This window comes from Siphateles boraxobius, unplaced genomic scaffold (genome assembly GCF_051911475.1).
Source record: "Siphateles boraxobius isolate OS27281-9 unplaced genomic scaffold, OSU_SipBor_1 5, whole genome shotgun sequence".
Taxonomy (NCBI): domain Eukaryota; kingdom Metazoa; phylum Chordata; class Actinopteri; order Cypriniformes; family Leuciscidae; genus Siphateles; species Siphateles boraxobius.
In genome coordinates this window covers 11964833-11991776 of record NW_027509141.1, presented here as the reverse complement: position 1 = coordinate 11991776, position 26944 = coordinate 11964833, and the positions used below count along the sequence as shown (strand labels likewise).

The 26944-nt window shown below is 42.0% G+C and overlaps 1 protein-coding gene across 8 annotated transcripts in view; it reads left to right on the top strand.

Annotated features, from left to right (window-relative positions):
- pank4 (pantothenate kinase 4 (inactive)) overlaps positions 1-26944 on the top strand; it is a 153494-nt gene that overhangs the window by 99683 nt on the left and 26867 nt on the right. For all 8 annotated transcript variants that reach the window (XM_077202809.1, XM_077202810.1, XM_077202808.1 and 5 more), the window contains 8 exons: positions 7937-8145; positions 8268-8451; positions 8574-8666; positions 8761-8914; positions 14116-14297; positions 14615-14696; positions 14786-14886; positions 18536-18691. In XM_077202809.1, coding sequence (XP_077058924.1) covers positions 8287-8451; positions 8574-8666; positions 8761-8914; positions 14116-14297; positions 14615-14696; positions 14786-14886; positions 18536-18691 — 933 coding nt within the window. In that variant the 5' untranslated portion in view covers positions 7937-8145; positions 8268-8286. The remainder of the gene's footprint in view (positions 1-7936; positions 8146-8267; positions 8452-8573; positions 8667-8760; positions 8915-14115; positions 14298-14614; positions 14697-14785; positions 14887-18535; positions 18692-26944) is intronic.

The window sequence follows — 26944 nt, the reverse complement described above, 5'->3', positions numbered from 1 at the left end:
GAACCAGGGTATAGTCATGTCACGCTTGACGAGCTGGAGAATCCTCACGTCAGCCTCGACGAGCCAGAGCTTCACGTCAGCCTCGACGAGCCAGAGCTTCACGTCAGCCTCGACGAGCCAGAGCTTCACGTCAGCCTCGACGAGCCAGAGCTTCACGTCAGCCTCGACGAGCCAGAGCTTCACGTCAGCCTCGACGACCCAGAGCTTCACGTCAGCCATGACGAGCTTGAGTTTCACGTCTGCCTAGCTGAACCAGAGCCTGCTACCGAACTGCCAGAGCCGCCTGCAGCCGAACCTCCGAAACCTTTAGTGAAGCCTGCAGCCGAACCCCCGAAGCCTCCAGTTCCAGTCTATGTCCCCGTAGGTTCCCCCAAGTATTTTTTGGAGGGGGGCAGTAGAGGCCACGAAGGGACAATGAGGGGCGTGCCACCGTGGTCTCCTGAGGGGTCGTCTCTGCCGTGGCTGCCCGTGAGGTCTTCACACCCAGGGAGGTCTGAGGGGGCCCCACCCTGGCCATTGGTCCATCCCGTTCCACCCTGGCCTTTGGCTCATCCTGCTCCGCCCTGGCCGCCATCACGTCCTGCTCCGCCCTGGCCGCCATCACGTCCTGCTCCGCCCTGGCCGCCATCACGTCCTGCTCCGCCCTGGCCGCCATCACGTCCTGCTCCGCCCTGGCCGCCATCACGTCCTGCTCCGCCCTGGTCGCCCACGCTCTGCGGCCCAGGCCCGCCTTGGCTACCTCCTTGTCCCGTTCCCCTGCACGGGCCTGGCCCTCCGTCCCTCCCCCAGGATCGTCTTCACTCTGCCCCCCACCTGGATATTCTTTGGAGCGTCTGGAAGCCGCTCCTTAAAGGGGGGGTTATGTGACGATGTTCGGCTGGATTGCCCTCGAGTGTCACTAGAGGGTGCTCCACCCCTGCACTGCCTTCCCTGGGACTGATCATGCACACACTCTGAACTGATTTCACACACACCTGTTTCCATTGATCACTCTCACACCTGCATCGAGTTCCTCACGCAGCTCCGCACTCATTTATACGCCACTCTAACTGTCACTCATTGCTAAGTCTTGTTTTACTGTTGTGGACATCACCAAGCTTTTCCTAGTCTAGTCCTGTCTGTGTATCTGACCCATCGCCTGTTTCCAGGATTCCGTCTTGTCTGCTGCCTGCCTCTGTCTTCCCGCCTGGTTATCGGACTCTGAGTATTGCCTTGTCTCCTATGCTGTGTTTGCTGTCTGTGACCCTTGCCTGTCTGACTACCCTCTTATAAACTCACGCTGCGTTTGGATCTACCTGTGTCTGGTTGTATCATGACACTATGATCGTGAACCACAATAGCCACATATATGAGATCATTTAAATTTACAGTAATTTTTAGGTCAATATGTTTTGCAGCACTTAAATGTGTAAATCCAGAAGCCCAGTATTTATCTCGAGGTCTTTGTCCTTTGCCTGTCAACCTGGTTTGTCTCTGCCTTTTCTGTTCTGCCCTGTTTGCCATTGTTCACCCTGCCTGTCTTGACCATTCTTAATAAAAAAGCTGCAAATGGATTCCCCTGGCCTGACCCTGCCTCGATACAACACATATGCTGCATCTGCTCGCTATCTGCCGATCGGCTCTGGTAGTTCCGCTTCAGCACTGATGATGTTGTAGGAATAGTGCGCTCTGGTTGGTCTGGATTATTGTAGAATTTTTATTTTATACAGAAATAAGTTATTTATAATTCAGATGATATATGTATATGTGTGTGAGAGAGAGAGAGAGAGAGAGAGAGAGAGAGAGAGAGAAAGAGAGAGAGAGAGACGCGGGCGCGGTCGAACTGTGTGTGTGTGTGTGAGAGAGAGAGAGAGGCGCGGGCGCGATCGAACTGTGTGTGTGCTGAGACAGAGAGAGAGGCTCGGGCGCGAACGAACTGTGTGTGTGTGAGAGAGAGAGAGAGAGAGAGAGGCGCGGGCGCGATCGAACTGTGTGTGTGTGTGTGTGTGTGCGTGTGTGAGAGAGAGAGAGGCGTGGGCGCAATCGAACTGTGTGTGTATGTGTGTGTGTGAGAGAAAGAGAGAGGCGCGGGCGCGATCGAACTGTGTGTGTGTGTGTGCGTAATACATGTAATAAATAAATAAAAGTGCGTATAAATATAATTATGGACACAAGAGGGCAGTATAGCCCTATTAATGATTTTGTGTTTGAACTATCACTGGAAGAGACCAAAGGCTGGAGGAGGTTGGCCTGTCCAGAGCGGAGATGACGTGATGAGGAAAGGGGGGTGATGAGTTGTTTGAGATATAGGGGGGCAGTGCCATGGAGGCACTGGTGAGACAGAAGGGAAACTTTGAACTCAATCCTGTACTGGACAGGAAGCCAATGGAGCGATTTGAGGATGGGAGTAATGTGGTGATACTTCCGCACACCCATCAGGATCCTAGCCGCACAGTTCTGAATGTACTGCAGCTGCTTGATGTTCTTCCTTGGGATCCCGATGAGGAGTGCGTTGCAATAGTCCAGCCTGGAGGAAACAAAGGCGTGGACAAGTTTTTCGGCATCGGGGAAAGTGAGCATTGGGCGGAGTTTTGCAATGTTCCTGAGATGAAAGAAGGTGGTTTTACAAAGATATTTAATCTGGGCCTCAAAGGTCAACTGAGGGTCCATTCTAACACCAAGGTTTGTGACTGAGGATGAGAGGTGGATGTCATGACCAGAGAAGGTGATGCTGGTGATGGTGGATGACCGGGTCTGGTGCGGAGTGCCAACAAGAATGGCTTCCGTTTTTGAGCTGTTGAGTTGTAGAAAGTTAGCAGCCATCCACGACTTTATCTCCTCCAGGCAGGTGGAAAGTGTGGAAGGGGCTGCAGAGGGGTTTGGGTTTGTTTTGATGTAAATTTGGGTGTCATCAGCGTAGCAATGGAATGATATTCCATGCCGGCTGATGACATGACCAAGGGGAAGCATGTACAGCGTGAAGAGGGTGGGGCCAAGGACTGATCCTTGAGGGACACCACAAGTGACAGAGTGTGTGTCCGATTTAGCAGCACCCAGGGCTACATACTCAGTTCTGTCCGTGAGATATGATGTAAACCAGGCCAGAGCAATATCAGAGAGTCCAATGGAGGAGTGGACGCGGTGTAAAAGAATATGGTGGTCCACAGTATCAAATGCTGCGGTGAGATCGAGAAGGATGAGAAGTGATGGGGAGCCAGCATCAGCCGTCATCAGCAGGTCATTGGTGACCCTGACCAAGGCAGTTTCCGTACTGTGGCCAGAGCGAAAACCAGACTGGAACTTCTCATAAAGACTGTTTGTTATGAGATGATTGTGTAATTGAGCAGAAACTACCTTTTCCAGCACCTTTGACAGAAAAGGGAGGTTGGAGATTGGGCGGTAGTTGGCAGGTACTTCGGGGTCAAGGCAGGGCTTTTTGAGTATTGGCTTAATGGCCGCGGTTTTTAGAGACTTAGGGACATGGCCAGATCGGAGAGACTGATTGATGATTTTGGTGATCATGGGACTTATTGCAGAGGAATGACTTTTTATCAGGGCTGAGGGAAATGGGTCCAGGTCACAGGTGGAGGGCTTCATCTTCCTTAGAAGGTCTTCGATGTCATGCTGAGTGATATCCGTAAAACGGCAGAGGAGCTGTGTAGTCCCAGATTGATGATCAGTGGATGTAACTGGAAGAGCAGAGGGGCTAGGGAGAAAAGGGATCGGACACACCCAGATCGTGCACCGAGAGATTGCTGATAGAGATGGAATTGGTGATCAACAAATCAAGAGTATGGCCTCTGGAATGTGTTGGGACATCGACGTGTTGAATGAAATTGAGACTGTCAAGAAGATTAGTAAGTTCAGCTACCGAGTAGGATTGGGGATCATACAAATGGATATTAAAATCACCAAGTATGATGATATTTCCTGGGGTTGAGTAAAGTGTGGTGAGGAGATCATGTATCTCAGGAATGAAAACTGGGTTCGGTTTGGGGGGCCGGTAAATCAGGAGCATTGTAGTGGACAGTGGCAGTTTGCATTTAAATGCAAGGCATTCAAAAGAAGAGTGGAGAGGCAAGGACAGGGGGGACAACTCAAAATCTACCCGGTGCAGAACGGCAAGACCACCACCACGGCCAGTGGTGCGGGCCTTGCTTAGGTAGGTATAGCCAGGGGGACAGGCTTCATTTAGACTAGAATAAACTTCTGGTTGTTGCCAGGTTTCAACTAGGCACATGAAGTGTATGTGCTCGTTGATGATGTGGTCATGGATAAAAGATGCCTTATTATTAAGGGATTGTGCATTTAAAAATTCAATTTTGACTAGGGGTGCTGGGTTGAGGGTAGCAGAGTGTTTCTGTAGGGGCCGGAGAAGGCTATGATCCACTCCGCGTTTTATGTCCTGCTTGGAATGAAATAGCCTCTTGGTGGCAGCGTTCTGATGACGTGTCAGTTTTGCGACGGGCGTCCAGATTGACGGAACGTAATGCTCAGCCTGCTGATGGTTGACAAAGCATCTGCGTGTACTCCGGTGGACATAACGAGAGCGACGCAAAATTCTGAGTTCACTTATAATGGGGATGTTAAGTCCAGGAGTGAATGCAGAGTTGAGTTTGTGGAGCTGTGAGGAGGAATAACTGAGCGCCATGCCAAACACGGACAGATGCCACCTAGCCTTGCTAACCGCTTGCCGACAAGGTAGCCTGTCTTCCGATAGCCCGTCTTCGTGTGCCAGCACCGATAGCAAGCCCCGTGCATGAGTTCCGCAGACTGATGACAGAGAGCCCCTCAGGTTAGTCAACTTTGACTGGTATAAACAATCCAAAAGACTCCAATCGAATTCGTGGAAAACACTGACAGAGGGCTTTTACAAGTTGGTCGAACTTTGCTTGACATAAAACAATCCAAGTACAATATAAAATGATATAAAACAATCTAAAACAATCCAAAAAGAGGACTCTAATCCCGGTGAGCAGCGGCAGCCAGACGTGCCTGCGTACGCCCCTTTGTTAGCCTGCCATCTGTAGGTAAAACTAACTGAGTTATAACACACTTTATATGTCCTTTTTTAGTCATAAATTCATTTCCTCGCCACGGCCAAACCGTTCGAGATATCAAAAATCCGCTGGCAATTTATCATCCTCAATGTCTTGACTTCATGCTGACCAAGTTTCGTGGTATTAGGATTAATTCTCTAGGAGAAGTATATAAAAAATAAAAGCATGCATTTTCCAAACAACCCATAATAGCTGACTTCCTGTTGAGCTGTCGTTAAACTTAGAGCACGAAAGTTGTTTGGCCCGATGAGATCTAAATATGTACCGAGTTTCATATTATTACATGCAAGCATGTTTGATATATGGACAAGTGTTCGAATCACATTCCAGGGAGCGCTGTCGAGCCCCCCTGCCACGCCCGGGTACCAGCTTCAGCCCGGCCCTGATGGCCGCGGGTTCTGACCTGTGTGCAAAGTTTCAAGAGTTTTCGAGCACGTTAAGGGCCCCAAAACCTTGAAAAACAAAAATAAAAGCATTCTCACTCAGCAGACAAATCCCCCTCCCCCCAAACACAAGGAGAGACGTATGGTCAGAGAGAGAGGAAGAGAAAATTCTCCAAAACATCCACATTCAAACCAAAATATCTGACTTCCTGTTGGTCTGAGCTAATAACTGTAAATTAGAAAGTTGTCCAGCTCGATATGAACAATATACATACTGAGTAGTAAGATTGTAGATAAAAGTATAGACCTAACTCCCCCTCTTTTGTCAAAAGGTGGCGCTACTGAGCCCCTGCACCACGCCCGTTTCTGAAACTTTGCACATGTCTACTGGCTAATAAATGTGACTTGGCTTGACTTGGCTTGACTTCATGCACACCGAGTTTGGTGACGATCGGGTGAATTCCCTAGGAGAAGTGTTTCAAATTCCTGAGCATGAGTTTCCAAACAACCCATAATAGCCGACTTCCTGTTGGGCTGGCGTAAAAAGTAAAAGTACGAAGGATATATGAAACGATGAGATCTATATGTGTACCGAGTTTTATATTATTACATGCAAGCGTGTTTGATTTATGGACCAAGATTTTTTACCACTTCCAGGGGGCGCTGTCGTGCCCCCCTGCCACGCCCGGGTACCAGCTTCAGCCCGGCCCTGATGGCCGCGGGTTCTGACCCGTGTGCAAAGTTTCAAGAGTTTTCGAGCACGTTAAGGGCCCCAAAAGTGCCCAAAAGGTAGTAAAATAATAATAATAATAATAATAAATAATCCTAAGGAAAACAATAGGGCCTTCGCCTTTTCAAGGCTTGGGCCCTAATAATAATAAATAATCCTAAGGAAAACAATAGGGCTTTCGCCTTTTCAAGGCTTGGGCCCTAATAATAATCCTTAGGAAAACAATAGGGCCTTCGCCTTTTCAAGGCTTGGGCCCTAATAATAATAATAATAAATAATGCTTAGGAAAACAATAGGGCCTTCGCCTTTTCAAGGCTTGGGCCCTAATAATAATAATAATAAATAATGCTTAGGAAAACAATAGGGCCTTCGCCTTTTCAAGGCTTGAGCCCTAATAATAATCCTTAGGAAAACAATAGGGCCTTCGCCTTTTCAAGGCTCGGGCCCTAATTAGATCCCAGTCTTTTAAGATATTGCACGAGGTACAGTAGTGCATTTTTCATTTTAACTGCACATGGTTCTAATGGTCATACCTTAGTTGTTGTTTTTTTATTTGTGTATGAGCGACTATTAGAAACCAACAGTACAGCGAATTTGTGACCACCGACAACTTAATCCCTGTCAGTGTGAACAGGACTTTTAGCATGGCACGTATATGATAGGGGGAAATTCAGGTAAAAAAGTGAGATGAGAAGAGCCAGTGTCTACACATTGCTTTGGTTGTCTAACCAGTGATTGTTTTTAAAAAGTTCACCAATCAAATTAATTAAATAATTAATGTTACTGTTAATAAATAGTTATTAATCATAAGAATTAATTGCCGATCAAAAGTTTGTGGTAGAAAATAATGAAATACAAAATATTATTTTTTATTTTTTTAGGTAGTGAACATAACTTTTGATGCTGACATGGCAATAACAAATGTGATCCTGAATGACAAAACCAGTCATATGGTTCATTTTTTTGAAAAATTAAAATAAAAATTGATAATTTTGACCCATACAATGTATTGTTGGCTATTCCCACAAATATACCCGTGCTACTTAAGACTGGTTTTGTGATCCAGGGTCACAAATAAGAAGATAAATAAACTCTATATTTTGTGGGTATTATTTATACTATATAACTTTATACTTGGCTTTAACACATGTTATTTAGGAAAAAAGTAATGCAAACAAAGACATTTTAGTATTGTTTTCTTGTTGATTGTCTTGTTGTTGAACAAATGCAGAAAAGGGACCAAAAGACCAACACTCACCAGTGTGTACATAATAAAGTAATGATTGCCTTATCAGTAGTAGTAACTGCATAGGATTATACACATCCTCAGTATGTGTGAGAATAATGTGACAAGGGATTTACCTATATTAATTTCTCTCCATGAGTAATCACTAATGGCATAGTTAAAAGTTTCTGGCTTTATGGATAAGTACACTATCCAAATATGTGCTTGTCCATCTGTTATCAGAGTGATGTTTGCCTTGGAATGGCATGTTTTGAAAATAAATCTGGTTATTCTCTAGAATCATGTTGGTTAAAACATATTTTAATCTAGTTGTAATATATTATACTATACATATTATATTTAAATTATGGTAGCAGTTTACAGTGATATTTTGTATGTAATCATTAGTTATAACAATAAGTATCAGTTATAATTATAATTTATAATGAATATAATTATTTTATTATTATTAATTGAAGTCTTGGTCTTGTCATTTTACCTGTGGATGTCATGTCTATTTAATCATGTATTATAATTTTTGATTTTTATTGGTTTCCAGGAAACAGATGGTGACCCTCTTTATGAGATATCTGTACAGGAAGAGATTACTGCCCGTCTTCACTTTATCAAGTTTGAGAATGCTTACATTGAAACCTGCCTGGATTTCATTAAGGATCACTTGGTTAACACAGAAACCAAAGTTATCAAAGCTACTGGTGGAGGGGCGCACAAGTTCAAGGATTTGATAGAGAAAAAGTTAAAGCTAAAGTGAGTAGAATTTTAGAGCTTACTGAGAACAACAATGCAGGCGCTTTGAGTTCAAGGATTTGAATAATCTAACATTTATTGTGAATTGTTGTAATGGTAGTTGTATAAATTTTTTCTCTTAGAGTGGACAAAGAGGATGAAATGACTTGTCTGATTAAGGGATGCAACTTTGTTCTAAAGAATATCCCCCATGAGGCTTTTGTGTATGCCAAACACGCTGATTCTGAATTCCGGTTCCAGAATACACACCCTGACATCTTCCCATACCTGCTTATAAACATTGGATCTGGAGTCTCAATAGTAAAGGTATATCCATACTGCACTTGGTCTACATGTCTTTGTGACATTGTACACACACACACAGAAATGCTGAGATTGTAGACTGTGACTTTCTAAAGGGAGTGTCCATATGTTTTTTTTTTTTGAAGGTTGAATCAGAGGACAAATTTGAGCGTATTGGTGGCAGCTCTATAGGTGGTGGCACTTTTTGGGGTCTTGGAGCTTTACTCACAAAAACTAAGGTGGTTCATTTTGTGAATTTTTACTAGGAATTTCTGTTTATTCTTTATTCTTCATGCACTTATTTTGAATTTCCATTCCCATTCTCCGTCTTAGAGGTTTGATGAACTTCTGCAGTTAGCCTCCAAAGGACAACACACAAATGTGGATATGCTTGTTAAAGACATCTATGGAGGTGCTTATGGGTCCCTGGGTTTGACTGGTGACCTCATTGCAAGTAGCTTTGGGAAATCAGCCACCACAGACAAAGGTAAAGTACTGAACATGTGCTTTGATTGTAAAGAGAGGCAGTTTATTGTATAATCTGTTTTCCTCACCCAAGAAGAGTCATTTGACCCTTCACCCAGTGGGCAGTGTTATTATTGTCCAAAGAAGCCAAAGGTCTTTGGTTTCACAAAGGCGTGTATGAGGGAAATATAACAGAGACCTGCAGTGGTCTTATTGAAGTTCTAAAGTAATATAAAAACAAACAAGAGACCAGCAGAGTGTTTGGCTGGTGAATGTCACAACATACTTAACATCTTTATTATTACATATGCCCTGTTTAGCACCATGTATTTAAATTAAGGAATAGTTTACTTGCAGGGTTTTTCCTACTTTGAAAATATTTTGGCGACCACCAAAATTAATCTTAGTCCCACCAAAGATTTATTTGATCATTTAATTTGATGATACCTGCTGTTCTGCAGTTCTACCCGCTGATAGCAGGCTTCTTTAAAACTCTCCTGTGAAGAGCGTCAAAGGTTAATATTTACATCGTGTTTTTGCAGCATTGAGCTTTGTAGCCAATCACAGACATGTCTGTTGAGCACGTGAATGCAATGGCCAATCATATGTTTAAGATAGTCAGAATCTGCTCAACACCACTCAAATAGTCTGTTCTGCACGTTCACGAATACTTTCATTATAATTAAGTACAAACACAATGTCAATAAGAGATTCATTGCACAGCGTACACAGCTTCATTGATTATAACGGGAGTTTTCGCAAGAGTGCAGCTTTGTGTACCTCGCGTTGTATTTGACAGCTTTAGTGATTATAATTGCAGTGAGTCTTTCTTCGCTTTCTCTATTTTTCATGCTGCTAACTACACATTGCAAAGTTTCTGGATTGACAAGCACATTCAGGACTCGACATTAACACTTGTCTGGGACAAGTGGGTTTTTTGAAGGGACAAGTGAAAGAGAATTTTTCTTGCCCGACCGGACAAGTAGCTAATTACAACGTCAATAACAAAAAATTAAGTAGGGAATCACTAAAAGGAGAGAATGTTTATCATTTTATTACATTTATTGTAAGTTGCGATTGACAGTGGAAATGTCTATTACTGACGGTAACAAGGTTGCACTGTTGAGGCTCGTGCAGCCTCTCGAGGAAACAAATGAGCGCAGCACACAAAGAAACTCAGTTAACAACATTGGCTAATGCCGGTAAAAATTTGAAATGTAGGTTATTATTTTTAACACGTGTAGCAAAGATCAGACTCAGGGGAGAAGGAAGGAGACGGGTCGGCGTGCTGTGGAACGTGTGTATCTTTATTCACAAATATTTCAAAGCAAAACGATCGCACTTCATGCGCATTAACCATTAAACTCTCGAATAACTTCTTCAATATAGCGGATGCTTCTTCAGGCTTTTTCTCTCTTCACAGGCACACACATGTCCACAGCCACTCTCTCTCTGTCAGCTTCCCACTTCCAGGTGGCTTTTGTGCTTCCTCACGGCAATCACTGCAAACGAGATCAGGTGTTAGTCATTTTGCACTTGACCTACTTACCGCCCGCCTCCCAGCTCTCTCTCCGGTCACAGACATCGCTGAAACACGCCCCCCCTTGCCACATACCCCCACCGCCCGACTCAGGCCGGGGAGCCGTCCGGCCTGCAGCCGCCCTCCCCCATTTCTGGAGAGAAAGTCTGCCACAGCCATCTGCGCCCCCGGCCTGTGCATCACCTGAAATTTAAAGGGTTGTAGTGCCAGATACGGGTGATCCGCGTTTGGTATCTTTCATGCAGTGGAGCCACTGCAGGGGACCGTGGTCCGAACAGAGGGTGAACTCCCGCCCCAGGAGATAGTAGCGGAGGGTGAGGACGGCCCACTTGATGGCTAAACACTCCCTCTCAATGGTGCTTTTCATAGTCTCTCTCTTTGAGAGCTTTCAACTGATGTACAGCACCTGCCGTTCCTCACCCTCTATCTCCTGCGACAGGACCGCGCCCAACCCCCTGTCCGAAGCGTCTGTCTGTAACAAAAAAGGGAGAGTAAAGTCATGGAGGAGCGGGTCCAGAACATACTGAATTTCGTTTTTGCTCTCTGAAGGTCCGTCCTCCCAAGCTTCTCTCAGGACGTCTAAAACCCCACGGGGCTGACGTCTGTAGAGAAGCTTGAAGGGGGAAAACCCCAATTTTAGCGTCCTCGTGAACTAACTTACGAATCATTGTTTTCAACGTGTGATTAAACCGTTCGACTAGCCCGTTCGTTTGTAGGTGATAGACACTAGTGCAAACCGATTTAATGCCCAATAATTCATACAGTTCGCGTAACGTACGTGACATGAACGCTGTGCTCTGATCAGTGAGAATTTCTTTCGGAATTCCCACTCGGGAGATTAAACGAAACGGCGCGTCTGCCACACTCTTTGCAGAACTGCTTCGGGATATCGCATAGTCCACCAAGACTAATGCAAAGCGATGTCCCCGTGCGGATCGCTCTAATGGCCCGATGAGGTCCATACCAATTAGTTCGAAGGTGACCTGCATCAGTGGAAGAGGGCGCAAAGGCGCTTTAGTGGCGGCTGGTGAGTTTACCAGCTGACATTCACGTACGCACCATCTGCGTTCGTTCCCGTGAATGCCCGGCCAAAAGAATCGGGCCATTAGTCGATTTAACGTGGCTGCCACTCCTAAATGTCCGGCCATAGGATTACAATGAGCCGCCTGGAAAAACATTTCCCGACGGCTTTTCGGTACTAATGAACTGATGTTAGTACCGAATTCGGTACTAATGAACTGATGTTAGTACATTGGTACTAATGAGCTGATTAGTTAATTGATTTGAACTGATGAACTGCCCCAGTATTACCTTCTTGACGACGGCCTCGACGACGCTTTCCCCGGCCAACAGCCATTTGCGGCAGGAGTCCCGGAGCTGCTGGGCCATTACAAAGGGCCGGCCGCCTTCCTCCATCTGTAGCGACCGGAAGCACTGACGGTGCTGCTCCGAACTTAGGGCGACCCTCTGGAGGATGGCCTTCTTCAGGTCTACATGAACCAGGAGGATCTGGACCGGCAGTTGTTGGGCGGCTTTCTGTGCCTCCCCCGACAGCAACGGAATCAAGCGCACCGGCCAGCTGGTCTGGGGCCACTCGCATGCCTCGGCGGCCCGGTCATAAAGGTCCAGAAAGGCCTCCGGGCCATCCAGCGGCCCCATCTTGTTGAGGGATATATGAGCGGCGCCAGTGGCTGGGGGGGGAGGGGCTTACGTGCCACTCGCCTCCCAGCTCTCTCTCCCGTCACAGATATCGCTGAACCACGTCCCCCTCGCCACAGCATGATAGTTAAGCAATGACGAGTGCTGTTTTCCTGAATACCATCACGATTGAAAATGTGACATTGATTTCAAACAACAGTTCTATAAACCAGTCCTTCCAGCAAAATGCGGAGTTTTTTGCAATTGTTGCTGGCAAAAATCCTTGATTATGCGGCACGTTTTCTTAAAAAATGCAATGGAATATGCGGGATATTTATGCAATTTTATGCCATGAAATTGCGGGAACTTGCAAAAATTGCCGGAACTTGCAAAAACTACGGTTTGATGGAAAAAGAGAAAAAAAAGTGATTTCACCCAACACCCTGTTCTCACTAGGCTACTACCTTGTAAATAGTCATTTCTTATTACTTCCTATGATAAGCAAGCATACTACATCACAGAAAGTGCTGGGAATATTTAAGTTCTCATCTTGTTTTATTTCAGACCTTAATAAACACAGAAAGTGCTGGGAATATTTAAGTTCTCATCTTGTTTTATTTTAGACCTTAATAAACACATGGCTCAAACTTTCAAAACATTTACTCAAACATGTTCTGTAGCTTTACAAAAGGAATATGCTACAACTTCTTTAAAAATGAAAAAAAAAAAATGTGTGCTTCCTATTTTACAGCTTTTCGGTGATGTTTCGATAATTATGTCACTTCATAACGTTCCCATGGCACCGGGAAAATGGCTGCTCTTGTGTGAAGTAAATGCAACATTTTTCAACTTTCCGCTTGGATATATGTGACTTTTTTTGCAACAAATGCGGGGATTATGAAATCATGCAAGTCCCGCATATTTTCCGCAAAAATCGGCAATTTATGCCACGAAAGTGCGGCGTATTTGAAAAAAATGTGGCCCCCGCATAAATATGTGGACTTTGGCTGATTATGCATTATGGATTATGCGATTGCATAATCACGTTTTTCTGGAGGGACTGATAAACGGTTATAATTAAGTCACGTACATTTTAGACACAATATTGGCTGTTTTTATTCTGTTTCAGCAGCGAAAATAGTTTCAAACAAAGATCACAGCAGAATCATAGCGCATCTCACAGGAACACTCAGCGGTATTTTCATTCCTGAATGAATCAGTCGTTTGAACGAATCGTTTGAATGAATGACTCAATGACTGTCTCCTGGCGCCACCTACTGGCGTTTTAGTGTTATGTTTAAATGTATCATTCTTTCCAACGTTTCTTATTTGTATATTTAAAAATATTTAATACAATCTTATAACATTATTTAATGCAGTTGTCATTTTTAAGTGCAAATTATTTAATTTCATCAGCCCTGCCTAGGGTTAAAGTAAAATGAAAGATAAAGCATACATTTAATAAGATTAGGGGAGGGGAAATGCCCTTTAAAGGTACAGATATGACAATATGCAGATTTGAATATACCAAAGCTGATTGAACACTGATGAGAATATTGCTTCAGAATAAATTTTATATTTACAACACAAATTATTATTTTTTTTCCGGACAAGCAACTTTTTAACTCAGACAAGTGAATGACAGATTTACTTTTCCGAACGACAAGCACATTTAAAGGCTTAATGTTGAGCCCTGATATTTAAATGTGAGATTTGAATCGATTGACAATAATAACCTTGGAATGGACAGAACAAAATGTTCTGATACTGTATGTCAAATGATCTGACAGTAATTATTTTTAATTTCATAAATAAATAGGATAAGTTTATATTGCAAACTGTTTATTTGCATTTATTTGGATTTGTTGTCTGTACGGGCTTACAATTCACATGGGTAGGACACTTTGTTCTGTGTGTGTGTGGATGACCGTGTATTCGTCCGCCACCACCGAAGACCATTTTTGACCCAGGAAAAACCCTGACGTGGCAGTTATAAGATCTCTCTTACTTAGATGGGAATTTTGTGTTTGTATGTATTACTCAAGAGTTCTCCAAAGAAGACATGGCAAAGAGCCTACTGCACATGATAAGCAATGACATTGGACAGCTGGCCTGCCTCTACGCCAAACTGCATAACCTTACCAGAGTCTATTTCGGAGGATTCTTCATTCGAGGACACCCCGTCACCATGCACACCATCACCTATAGCATCAACTTCTTCACTAAGGTCTTCAACCGTTACTTTTTAAATGTTCATAAGCTGTGTAATAACATATTGATAATGATTAAATAGCTTGCTGGAAAACGTGATCAGGTCAAACATGCCATTCTGTCAAATATTTTTTTTATTTGATCATTGTCCCAGGCAACTGATTTCTATCATAGCTAGTTTAATGTGTCCCTTATTATTCTCTTTTATTTCTTATTGTATAATACAACATTGACTAAATGTTATTTCTCTTTCATATTCAAGATAGAAATTTCATTACATCCTGCTATGTTTTTCTGTGGATATTTTGGATAAAGAATTGGATTTATTTGTAGGGGGAGGTCCAGGCTTTATTTCTAAGACATGAAGGATATCTTGGTGCTATAGGGGCTTTTTTGAAGGGGGCAGAACAAGACAGTAAGTTATTGTCATATATACATAACCAAACTGTTTATTACTTTCTGCAGAGAGTGTAGTTTGTTTTACAGACTGTTTTTTTTTTTAAGACCCTAACCAGTACAGCTGGGGAGAGAACTATGCTGGCAGCTCTGGTCTCATGAGTGTATCTCCAGAGTTAAATCCTGTGCAGCGGGCTCGTAGCGGAACAGTAAGTTGGCACAGAGAAGAGGCCCACTGTAAATTTGTCGCTGCAGTATTTAAATTTTTTGGATGGACAAAGTCTATTGTAGTTGGATTTATATCTTAAGTGCAGTATATTTACGGATTTGGTCAACTGAGATGCATGCTACCTATCCTTCATTACCTATTTTGTGTTCTCCGTAATGTTCTCATTTCATCTCTTTTCTTTTTTCTTCTTCATCCATCTTCCCCATCTATTCCACAACCTTTTGCCTCAGTTTTCAGTAAGTACCCTTTCATCCAGGCTTTTCTCTGGATGCTTTTTGCTGTCAAGTAATGCACAACCTTTAGCTAAATCAGTGCCAATCAGTGGTAGCATTGTTATCTAAAAATACAAGAGTCTCGGAAGGTTATTTATCATTAATACGTGTGCTGCCATGGATATTACTCAGTGTGTTGCATTTGGTTTTCATGAGTGCAAACGGTGCACCTTAACAAGTAGTACATAAGATATCTCCATCTTGTATGTTTGACAGTTGCTGCCGTGGGAAATGTCATATAGGTGGCATTTTTCGCACTGTTAGGACTCTTCACACAGAACTTGTTTTTGCACTGTTTTTAAAGGTGCTCTAAGCGATGTCACATGTTTTTTAGGCCAAAATATTTTGTCACATACAGCAGACATCTCCTCACTATCCGCTAGCTGCCTGTTCCCTGACCACACTGTAAAAAACGCGGTCTCTGCAGACACCCCAGGCTCCAAAAACGCCCAAAAAACAAACAGGGCTAACCTGCACCACAACAAACAAACTGTTCCAGCCAATAGCCGATAAGAAGGATTATTGGCTGGAAGGATAAGAAGGGGTTTGTGCGCGTCAACAAGAAGTGACGTCACCCAACATCGCTTAGAGCACCTTTAAAAAAAATGCTTTCCAACTCAAACATGCATCAGATGGACATATTTGACCATTGCACCACTTGTCATCGCTGCTTTTCATTGTTGCATGGATTGGTGTCATGATTTTAAAATGCAGAGCTAAGTTTAGCTTTTAAACACAGCCCCTTTGTTACAACCACAAATAAGTTAAGTATGGCTAGTAAGTAAAGTGCTGCATAGATGACGTATTTTTGTTATCCAATACTAGGAAGCATGTTAGCATTTTAGCAACTTCCGGTTCCATCGTCCTGAAGTCAATGTTTTTTTAAATGGGTGTTTGGTTAAAGGGGACCTATTATGCAAAAATCACTTTTATAAGGTTTTGAACATATTGTGTCCACATTGTGTAAACAACCAGTCTATAAAAAAATCCACCCATTCCCTTTTTTTTTTTAAAATATAATTCCCATAAATTATAAACCGTCTCTCCAAAAGAGCAGTTCCACATTTCCCCCTACATTTATGTAAGAATATGTGAAACCCCGCCCATGACTGGTGACGATCTGCCCTATTAGCATAGATACCACGCTGAGTGAGGCGCAGCAGTCCGCCATTTCTGTTTCCTCGCTGTAGTAGCTGGTGATATACAATGTCTTACAAATGTTCTGTTATTGGATGTACCAACGAACATAAGAGTATCCATAGATTCCCAGGCAAGGAATTTCAAATTTTCCCATTTAATTTATGAAGGAAATGTGCCGAAGAAAATCGTTAAAGTGTTATGTATTTGCGCAAATCTTTTTACGCCGGACTGCGTCACAAACGAGGGTCAGTTCAACGCTGGATTTGCCCAAAAGTTTTTTCTGAAATAACTTTTAGATTAAGTAAGTAGTAAGTAAAATTTATTTATATAGCACTTTTCCCAGATAAACATCACAAAGTTCTTCACAGTAAAATGTAATACAAAAACAATTTAAATACATTCCCCAAAATACAAACAACAAACAGTACAAACAACCATACCCCTCGACTAACCAAAAGCCTGTTTGAAGAGCCAAGTCTTCAGTTGTTTTTTAAAAGAATCAACTGAGTTCGCACAACGTAAAACAAGCGGCGAAGCATTCCACAGCCTGGGAGCGACTGCCTGGAATGACTGGTCCCCTCTAGTTTTAAAATGAGTTTAATTGTTTTGAATGAAGCTCCAAGGACATAGCTGACTCAAAGACAACACCTAAGCTCCTGAGGCTCGGTTGGACAGACGAGCCTAAGTCACCAATATATTGTATTATCTTTGGGATTTTACTTTCAGGGGCGATGATTAGCGTTTCTGTTTTGTCAGAATTGAGAAGCAAAAAGTTCTCACATAACCACTTTTTAATACCAGTAAGACAGTTAAAGAGGACAATTTAAACAACTCAATTTCCTTAAAGGAGCAATACAGTTGGATATCATCCGCATACAGGTGGTAAGATATGTAGATAAACTGACTAATAACCTTACCGAGAGGAAATATATACAAGAGGAACAAAATAGGACCCAAGACAGAACCCTGAGTCCCACACGACAACTCTGCAGTTTCAGACATAGTCTGATTCATATTAACACTGAAGCTTCTACCAGACAGGTAGGATGAAAACCATTTTAAAACTGATCCCGACATGCCAACCAGATCACGAAGTCTAACATGAAGATTAACATGATGGTACATGCTAGTCGATAAGTTGAATCAACTTAACTCCACAACAACTACATAAATGTACCCACTAACCGTTCAGAAATATCCAGTTGCATTCTAAAAGTTGTAACTTCTTCCTGAGTCTCCGATTCTGGTTTGAACATGTATGGCTGTACACCGCTATTCTGACAATTTCTGACATTTTGGCTCTGTGACGACATCCAGTTTTGTGGTTGCCGGAGTATCTGAAGCACAAGCTGTAAAGGCTCCGCCCTCTTTTGGAAAGGGAGTGTAAAGAAGCACACAAATCGGCGTGTTTTTGCTCACCCAAATAGGAGCAAATTTGACAAGCTATAATGAATGACCTGTGTGCTATTTTGAGCTGAAACTTAACAGACACATTCTGTGGACATCGGAGACTTTATATTACATCTTATGAAAAGTGGCAAAATAGGTCCCCTTTAAAGGCCCAAAATAAAATCTGTGGTGAACCCAAGATCAATATATTTCCAGTTTAATTCTACAATATAAAGTACATCAGTAATACTCCCTTGTGATTTATTTTAATGCATTTAATTACTTGTCTTGAGCAAGTGGCTAAATGGGACGACATAGGATGTTGAGGACTTTAAAGTTGGCATGAAACGGAAGCTGCAATAGTCTTTTCTTCACTGTTGTGACTTATCTAAGTGAAATGACTTCCCGAACAAGAAACAATATAGGATGGGACTTGATTTTGTCTACCGGGAATTTATTGTGCTGTTCTCTTTTGCTATTGCTGCGCTATCATGCGAGTGACAAAAAAAGATTTGTCAAATTTGATTTCATTGTGACTTTAAACATCACATTGAATAGGAAAACTAATTTACTCATTAGTCTGCTTTTACAGCCTCGTTGTGTTTTATAATTGTGCTCTTGCAAACTATTTTTAACTCAGACTTTCAGGTAAAATGTTTTTTTAAATAAAGACTGAAAGTGTTGTTGGAAGCTGTTATTGTTTTAACCTCTTCTTGGTGTCACCAGCATTTCTGTTGAGGATGTATTGCAGTTCCTTTGCAGATGAATGCACAAATTGCCATTTAGTACATTGTGGGTACTTACTTACTATTCCTAAATTGTCTCCAGTTCGACATGTTGGAGATGGACCGCCTGGAGAGGCAGCTAGTGAACCTCCCCCTGCTGCAGGACCCAACCTCTTACATTCCAGACACAGTGGACTTGACTGAGGATGGTTTGTCTCGGGATTACTGGCTCTTCTGCTTTGAGGATGCATTGGATGGGGTGAGGCTTCTAGGCTAATTTGCTATGGTAACTTCTAACAGAATAAGTATACAGGTCTCACAACTCTGAAGGCCAGTATACTTTGCAGCTTATTCAGAACAACAACCACCCACTAGGATTTTCTGACCGTCATGTAAAGTGACTAACAATGTGTTTAATCTGAAACGATAATTGACCAGTATAGGGAAAAATAGCATAGCTGTGTCCTTCTATGAACAGTGTCCTAAACCTCTATGAAGACATTGGTTAGCTGGTTCAGGTGTGTTTGATTAGGGTTGGAGCTAAATTCTGCAGAACAGCGGCTCTCTAGGACCGAGCTTGTCTACCCCTGGCCTAGACTTTCAATACATGGACAAAAAATAAATATTAAAAATATCTATATGACAGTATATGTAGCGTTTCCCCCCGTTATATCGAAAATGATATTGAATATCGATACTTTTCAAGGTATTGTATGGAAGCTAGAAATTCCAGTATTGTGACAACACGCATGTAATAAATTGTTTATATATTTTAAAGCATTGAATCACTATCGAATCACAATTCATTTGATTCCTAGCATTTTAAATCAATTATTGACTGAAATAAACAATTAATGATTAAAAAAACCCATGTTTCAAGGTCGATTCCTATGCATTTTTTCTGGATTTGTAATCGATACATCGAGAAAACAAGTGAATCATTACACCACTAGAAAACACTGAAATACCGTTGTACATTGTCAGTATCCTGACAAACTAAATTTAAAAAAAAATCAGAATCAATGAAGAGAGAATCATGAAGCGTTCTTTTTTTCTCCCACCCCAAATATGTAGATATGTAGTACCTCCACAGAATGCGTTTCCTGAAAGTATATACAGTATAACTAGCCTTTAAGATCGGATTTTTATTTTTATTTATACTTAGTCATTGGGAAGACTCTTTAATCCAAAGCAACTTCTAGATCAGGGGTCGGCAACCTATGGAGGCTTAATCGCTGGCATGTGGAGGCGTAATCGCTGGCATGTGAGCAAAAGCGAGAGATGTGTATGTAATTCATTCAGATAAAGTACCTCGTGCCTGCATACAGATCTACATTTTGAGATAATCATTCCTCATAGAAACACAGTTTGTTTTATTAAGTTAGGAGTTATACATACTATTAAAGCGTGAGAATTAAACTGCACAAGTTAATAAAAAGCGCTCAGCTCTGACCATTAGCGTCCCTGCACATCATGTGCACACAAGTTACTGACTGACAGTTTACAGCTTGTTCCGCTGTATAGTAAATGCTATAAATTTCTGAGATATTCAACTAAGTATATTGAGTCCCATTAAACATTCCACACAACAAAATGGCTGTGATGCATGTGGAAACTCCGTTCTTGCGGACCTGATCACTTCTCTGATTGGATAGCCATCCAATCGTGAAAAGACCGAAAGAGTCTTTATATATTTGATTTTTCGCATTCTAGATGAACTGAACAAAATGCATCTGGTTGGTGAAGTGCGTTCCTTGAAATCGAACCCATGAAATTTGTGTTGCTAGCATCACACTCTGTAGCACTTTGGTGGCTTGCAGTCAGAGGCTGAGATTAAAAGTGTCAGGTTTGCTGTACTCTAGATTAGGGGTGGGCGATATGGCAAAAATATAATATCACAATTTTTTAAATATTTTATCACAATTTTTTCATGTTGGTTTTACTATTTTGTAAAATAGTGACTGAGTAACTATACCCAGTTTCAATAAACTATGATTTTATTTTTTCACAGTATGTGTATTTAACAGTAGTATTCAAGTAAGATATTGAATAAACAAATGTGCAGATGGTAATCAAGAATGGTACCAGAATGTATTTTTTTGCGGCGGGACATGCACTTCTGCTCTTGCCCGCTAAGTAGTGCTATAACCATAGATTTTCACGACTTATCACAGCTCGTTTTCGCGAGTAGCAAACAACTGTGCCATTAGGAGATTACAAAAAATACTATCAATAAGATTTTTAAAAACACTTTGACATAACCAAATGTCGTAATCAAAAGCCAATGTAAGCATTTGCTGTTTAGAACAAATTCAAACAGAACAGTAGCCTAAATGTCAACATTTTTTACTTTTTCATGGACTGTGCTATAATGCGGTACTAATTCCCCATATTTCAAAAAATAATTCTTAATGTCTTATTTTCTCCTTGTAATAAAATAAAAAAAAACTATAGAAATGTGAATTATATATAGGGTACATACATATTTAAAGAATAAAGAGCAGAGGTGGGTAGAGTATCCAAAAACTGTACTTATAGAAATATTTACTCAAAGTAAAAGTAATAATCTTAATTACTTGAGTAAGAGTAAAAAAGTATCCAATGAAAAATCTACTCAAGTAGCTTGTTACTAGTTACTTCGGATCATATATACCCTATATAACAACAATACAACATTTTAATATTTAGATAGATATTGAATTTAAATTATTATTATTATTATAATTAGGTATCTTTGCATTGACTAATAATTACTTTTTCAGTAGCTTTGTTGGAATAGGGTCTAACATACATGTTGTTGATTTTGATGATTTAACAAGTTTAGACAATTCTTCCTCTCCTATTGCAACGTATAAATGGAAATTTTCCTCAGGGACACTACAATGCACTGCCTGATGTGATACTGTAGTAGACGGTTGCATAGAAATAATTTTCTCTCAAATATTATCAATCTTGTAAGTAAAGAAGTTCATAAAGTCATTACTGCTATGCTCTTTGGAAACTCCAGAAGTAAAATGGTAAATGGTAAATGGACTGCATTTATATAGCGCTTTCAACAGACCCATGGCCACCAAAGCGCTTTACATATTGCTTCACATTCACCCATTCATTCACTCATTCATACACCGATGGCAAAGTAGAAGCTATATTTCTATTATTATTACTAATATTATTATTAATAAAGCAATCTTTAGTGGCAGAAGTGATAGTTCTAACATATTTGTAACACAGCAAGGCTTTGCAACCTTGGCTAAATGGAGCATACACGAGACTAGATAATGATCTGAGATGACATTGCTCTGCTGCACAATTTCAATGGCATCAACATTGATTCCATGTGACAATATTTGATCTAAAGTATGATTATGACAATGAGTGGGTCCTGACACGCGTTTTCTTACTCCAATAGAGTTCAAAATGTATGTATCTAAATGCAAATCCCAATTAGGGATGCTAACCGATGACCGTTTGACCGATGGTTGACCGTCTCAACGTTAAGCGATCAAAGTTGTCGGTAGTCGGTTAAAAAAAAAGTGATCTCTAAATTAGGCTATTATAGACAGTGGACTAAACGCTACTACAGTTAGCAATCTCATTCCAAGATATTTTTGTGTGAAGTGAACAAATCCCTCACAATCAATTTTTCATAACTCGCCTGTTTGTACTTAATAAACCAATAAAAACATTTGGCGCGAGATCACAGCGTTTGGGTTCGCACGCTCACAAGGTTTGCGAAAAGTAAACAGGCTAAACAGGCTACAGGCTAAAACACTGGAGGTTAGAGCCAGGGCAGACGACAGGATGAAGCGTGCAAAGAAAAGTAGTGTGTGGGACCATCCAAAAAGAATGACACAGTAAGTTGCAACTTGTGTGATACAGTGCTTAAATACAGTAGTAATACTGTAGAAATACATTACATCTACATTTCAGTGGTAACAGATAAGGTGATGATGATCATCATCTTTCTTTATTATTGTTAGGACTAACGTTACCTCAAACTAAAGCGGAGTCTCTTCGGAGCTATCATTTTCTTAAATGAGCCGCTGCAATGTTTCAAATGAGCTTCTAACGCTAGACTAACGACTTTATTTTCAACGCGATCACCTTGTACCCAAACCATTTCAAAACTAAAGAGCCATTTGTCCTCCGATTACATACAAGCTCCTCGGCGCCGCGTTTGCGGGACTCATGTTTCGCGCTGTAGAGGATTTTAAAAAAGTGACGTGAGTGGACGCGCGGCGCCGGGGCAGTGTGTGTGTGTGTGTGTGTGTGTGTGTGAGCGGGAGACAGAGAGAGAGATGCAACAGAGTTGCGAAATTGCAGGAGCGGCTCGAAATGGCTGTTTTTCAAATAGCGTGGGATATTTTAAACTAATCGGTTAACCGGTTTCAACCGGCTAATGAAGCTCGGTGGTCGGTCAAGAAAATTTTTAGTTTTCGCCATCCCTAATCCCAATACGTCTTTTTCGTTATCTACATGTATATGAAAATCAACAACAATTAGGACTTTATCTGCAGCCAGTACTAACTCCGATAAAAAATCAGCAAATTATTTGATAAAGTCTGTATGGTGCCCTGGTGGCCTGTATACAGTAGCTCGCACAAATGTCAAGGCGGATTTATTATTTACACTAAATAGTGTTACATTAAGCACCAACACTTCAAAAGAATTATGTTTGAAACTAGACTTCTCAGTAATTCTGAAGATATTACTATAAATTACAGCAACACCTCCCCCTTTTCCTTTCAGACTTGGCTGTTTTTTATAACTGTAATCTTGGGGAGTAGACTCATTTAAAGTAATGTAATCATCTGGTTTTAGCCAGGTTTCTGTCAAACACAGCACATCTAGTTTATAATGTGTAATTATATCATTGTGGAAATTGCAGTAAATTGCAAGAGACAATTTCTCACGTTGAGCACACAAATGCGTGTGTCATTTATTTTTTTGTTGGCAAAACAGTGAAACAAAATGGCGCTGACAACCGTCCCACGTCATCAGCAGCTGGTGTCCCATCTTGACACGGGTGTAGGGCATGGAGTGTGGGAGGCTTGGGAGGGAGGGGAGCAAGGGGGGCAGAGTAGGAGGCCGTCCGCGTTTTAAGGGCTGGGCCAGGTCAATGGTCCTGGCCACGTCCAAGTGAGCCGGTTTGAGGCGGTCAATGGAGAGTCGCTCCGGTTTGCTGTCCCTGTCCACCACAAAATGTTTGTCCCCATCTCCAGAACCCGGAATGGGCCCTCGTAGGGCAGGCGTAGCGGTCCCCTGTGGGCATTGTGGAGAATGAAAACATAGTCAGCCGTCTGAAGTCCAGCGGGAATGTGTGACTGAGGGAGACTGTGATGGGAAGTAGGGACACGTGCGAAAAGCCTCGCATTTTCCAGTAGAGTAGACAGCTGGAGAGTAGCAGACCAGGGAACCGTGGTGCTGGGGACAAAATCCCCTGGTGCTGCTCCCTCTGCCATTGTACCCGCAGTGGCTGTCCATAAACGAGCTCCGCGGATGAGGACTGAAGGTCCTCCTTTGGCTCTCTTTTGAGGCTGGCCCGCATGGCCGCCTTCATCGACCCATGAAAACGTTCACAGAGTCCGTTAATCCGAGGGTGATATGTAGGGGTGTGAACCTACACTGGTTCGGTTCAATTACTATTATCATGTCATCGATTCAGTTCAATTCGATATGACGATGCATTGCGATGCACTGCATCCTCAATTTTCAATTTTACGTCCAAAGTGATGTGTGGCGTGTGTGTGTGTTCACCTGTTCGGGAAGTCGCAGTGAAAGAAACAGTGACATTCCAGTTTAAGTTTCAAGGGAGTAAAGCCTGTTTATGCCATTAAGAAAATTCTGTGAAATCAATCTTGTTTTAAAGAAATGTTCATTTAAAAGCAGCGCTTATTCATCAGTGTATAATGTTACCCTAGATATGCGTGCATCAACCGTCGCAGAGTCCGCTGTTGAAGGTGACGATCATCCATTTATAATCACGCGTAACAACACAGAATAATTGTAATTTGACCATCGGGTGCGGATACTTAAATCAGAGAAAATTATTGGGGCGGGTGAATGATTTGTTTTTGGCTGCGGATTCGGGTGACGTTGGAGCTCATCCTCATCATTGATGGGAGAGGGACTGCCCCGTCCTTAGTGACTCTGTCCTAGGAAGTCAATGGTGGAGAGACCAAACTGTATGTTTGGTCACCATACATGAAAAATGTATCAGCCTCCTCAGCCAGTCTCCGACAGTCAGTGATTGTGGTGTTGGCTATTGCAGGTCTCACTTGGGAAGGCAGCTTACACTCTGTTGTAAACCTTTTCCTTCTTAAGTTTAAGAACTCAGAAGTGAAGACCAGGAGACTCGAGGTTGTTTCTTTTAAGCAGGATTCTTTATTTGCTGTAGTCTGCTTCGTCCAAAATCTTACCCAAGTCTGAACTAAAGGCAGTATACATTTTAGTTCATATACCATTTAAGGGGGAGGAGTTACATAAAGGTGGAGACACTCTGAAACCAAGCATGTAAATGATGTATACCGGTTTAGGAACCTGCCCTATACATGGAGTGTTACCAATTCCAATCCAATCAGCATAACTATTCAAACAGTGAGACTACCAAAGTTTCAATAATCTGCTTACAATAGAGAGAAACAGGAATAGCCGGTTAGATAGAGAGCAGTATTCTGCCAGATACAGAAAACAGGATTTGCCGGACTCTCTTGCTGGAAAACTGTTTCACAGCAAATATCATCATCATCATCATCATCATAACCTTAAATGCTAAATTCAGTATACAAAACTGTCTCAGTTTTTATACTATTGTATTGGAACCTCAATTAAAAATTTAATACATTTGTAACACTACAACATGAAAAGCTGGATGTAAAGAAAATCGGGTCTGTGCTCGCCCAAAAGATCCAGCATATGGTCCATGAGCTCAGACGGTTTGCTGTCACCCAGTCCTTGAAAGGAGAAAAGCCTGCTGGCTCTCTTAGCGTCCGACAGTTCAAACGTTTTCAATAGGTGGGCTTTGAGTGCACAACTTCTCAGTTGCCGGAGGATTTGTAAGAAGGCTCACCGCTCTGGATGCCATTGAATTTCTGAGAGCCGACACAACGTAGTAGTATTTTGTTGTATCCGCGGTAATCTCACGCAACGCAAACTGCGCTTCAGTCTGAGCGAACCATGCCGATGCCGACGATTCCCAGAATTCGGGGAATTTGAGGGTGACCGCATTCGCAGTCATGGTCGTGTTGTGTCTCTGGATACGTCCAGCAGACAAAGGTCGGGTCACCAGTGTGGAAATTGCAGTAAATTGCAAGAGACAACTTCTCACGTTGAGCACACGAATGCGTGTATCATTTATTTTTTTGTAGGCAAAACACTGAAACAAAATGGCACTGACAAGCGTCCCACGTCATCAGGCACACAGAACATTTAATGGACTGCGATCCCTGCACAGTCACGAAGAAACACGGTAAGAACAAAGTGCTGCGTTTATAACCAACAGTGTATAGAACTACACTTAATAACAAAGGTGAATTATGTATCTCACATTCACTACATCATTAACAAGAAGTGCTTTTGAAGTAAGGGATCGAATATTCAGCAATCCGAGCTTTATCATTTGTTCATCTGTATTACATCTATTTTTTTATTTACCGAACATTTATAACATTTTTACCCTTAAATGGGTTTGGGAGTTTTTTGTATTTTCTAGTTCGGTGAACAGACACAGTCTCTATATGATGATATCTAGGTGAAATAGTCTCTATGTGATGGGATTTATCTGTCCTCTGTGACATGAGACAGCTAGGAGACGGTCTGTTTAGCCAGTCTGTCTGCTTCCTGACCTGGGCCCCAGAATTAGATGGTCAAGGATCAACTCTGAGACTGTGTGCCATATTACTAAAGAGAAGAGCAGCACCATCCCAGGAGGGATGCATACCATTTCTTTTCAACAGGTCAGGTCTGCCCCCAAAACTTTCCAATTGTCTATGAACCCTATATTATTTTGCGGACACCACTTAGACAGCCAGCCATTGAGTGAGGGCAGTCTACTTACTATCTCATTACTCCGGCGAACAGGAAGGGGGCATGTAAGGGGAACTGTAGTGTATTGAGTTGTACATAAACTCAGAATTAAGCACCGTTTGGCCACTCTAGAGATTAACTCTGGGTTAGTTTTTAGTTGGCAAGTTCATTGTCCAAAAAAGACCTGTGTTCACAGAGTTTGGTAATTCATATTGCGCAGTAAACCAGAAGAAGAACACCTTTGTCCCGGCTCTTTTTTTTTTTGTGTGTTGTTTGAACAGTATCAAAACATAGCAAGAACATAGCTTATTTGGTTGCTTCAGGTGTGTTTGATTAGGGTTGGAGATGAACTGTGCAGGACAGTCGATCGGCAGGAGCAGGAATGGGCACCTCTGCCCTAATAGGTAGGGTTGGGTATCGGTTGGGTTTTATCCAATACCAGTACCTACTCGGTACAGTATTTTTTTAAACGGTTCCGGTGCTTAAA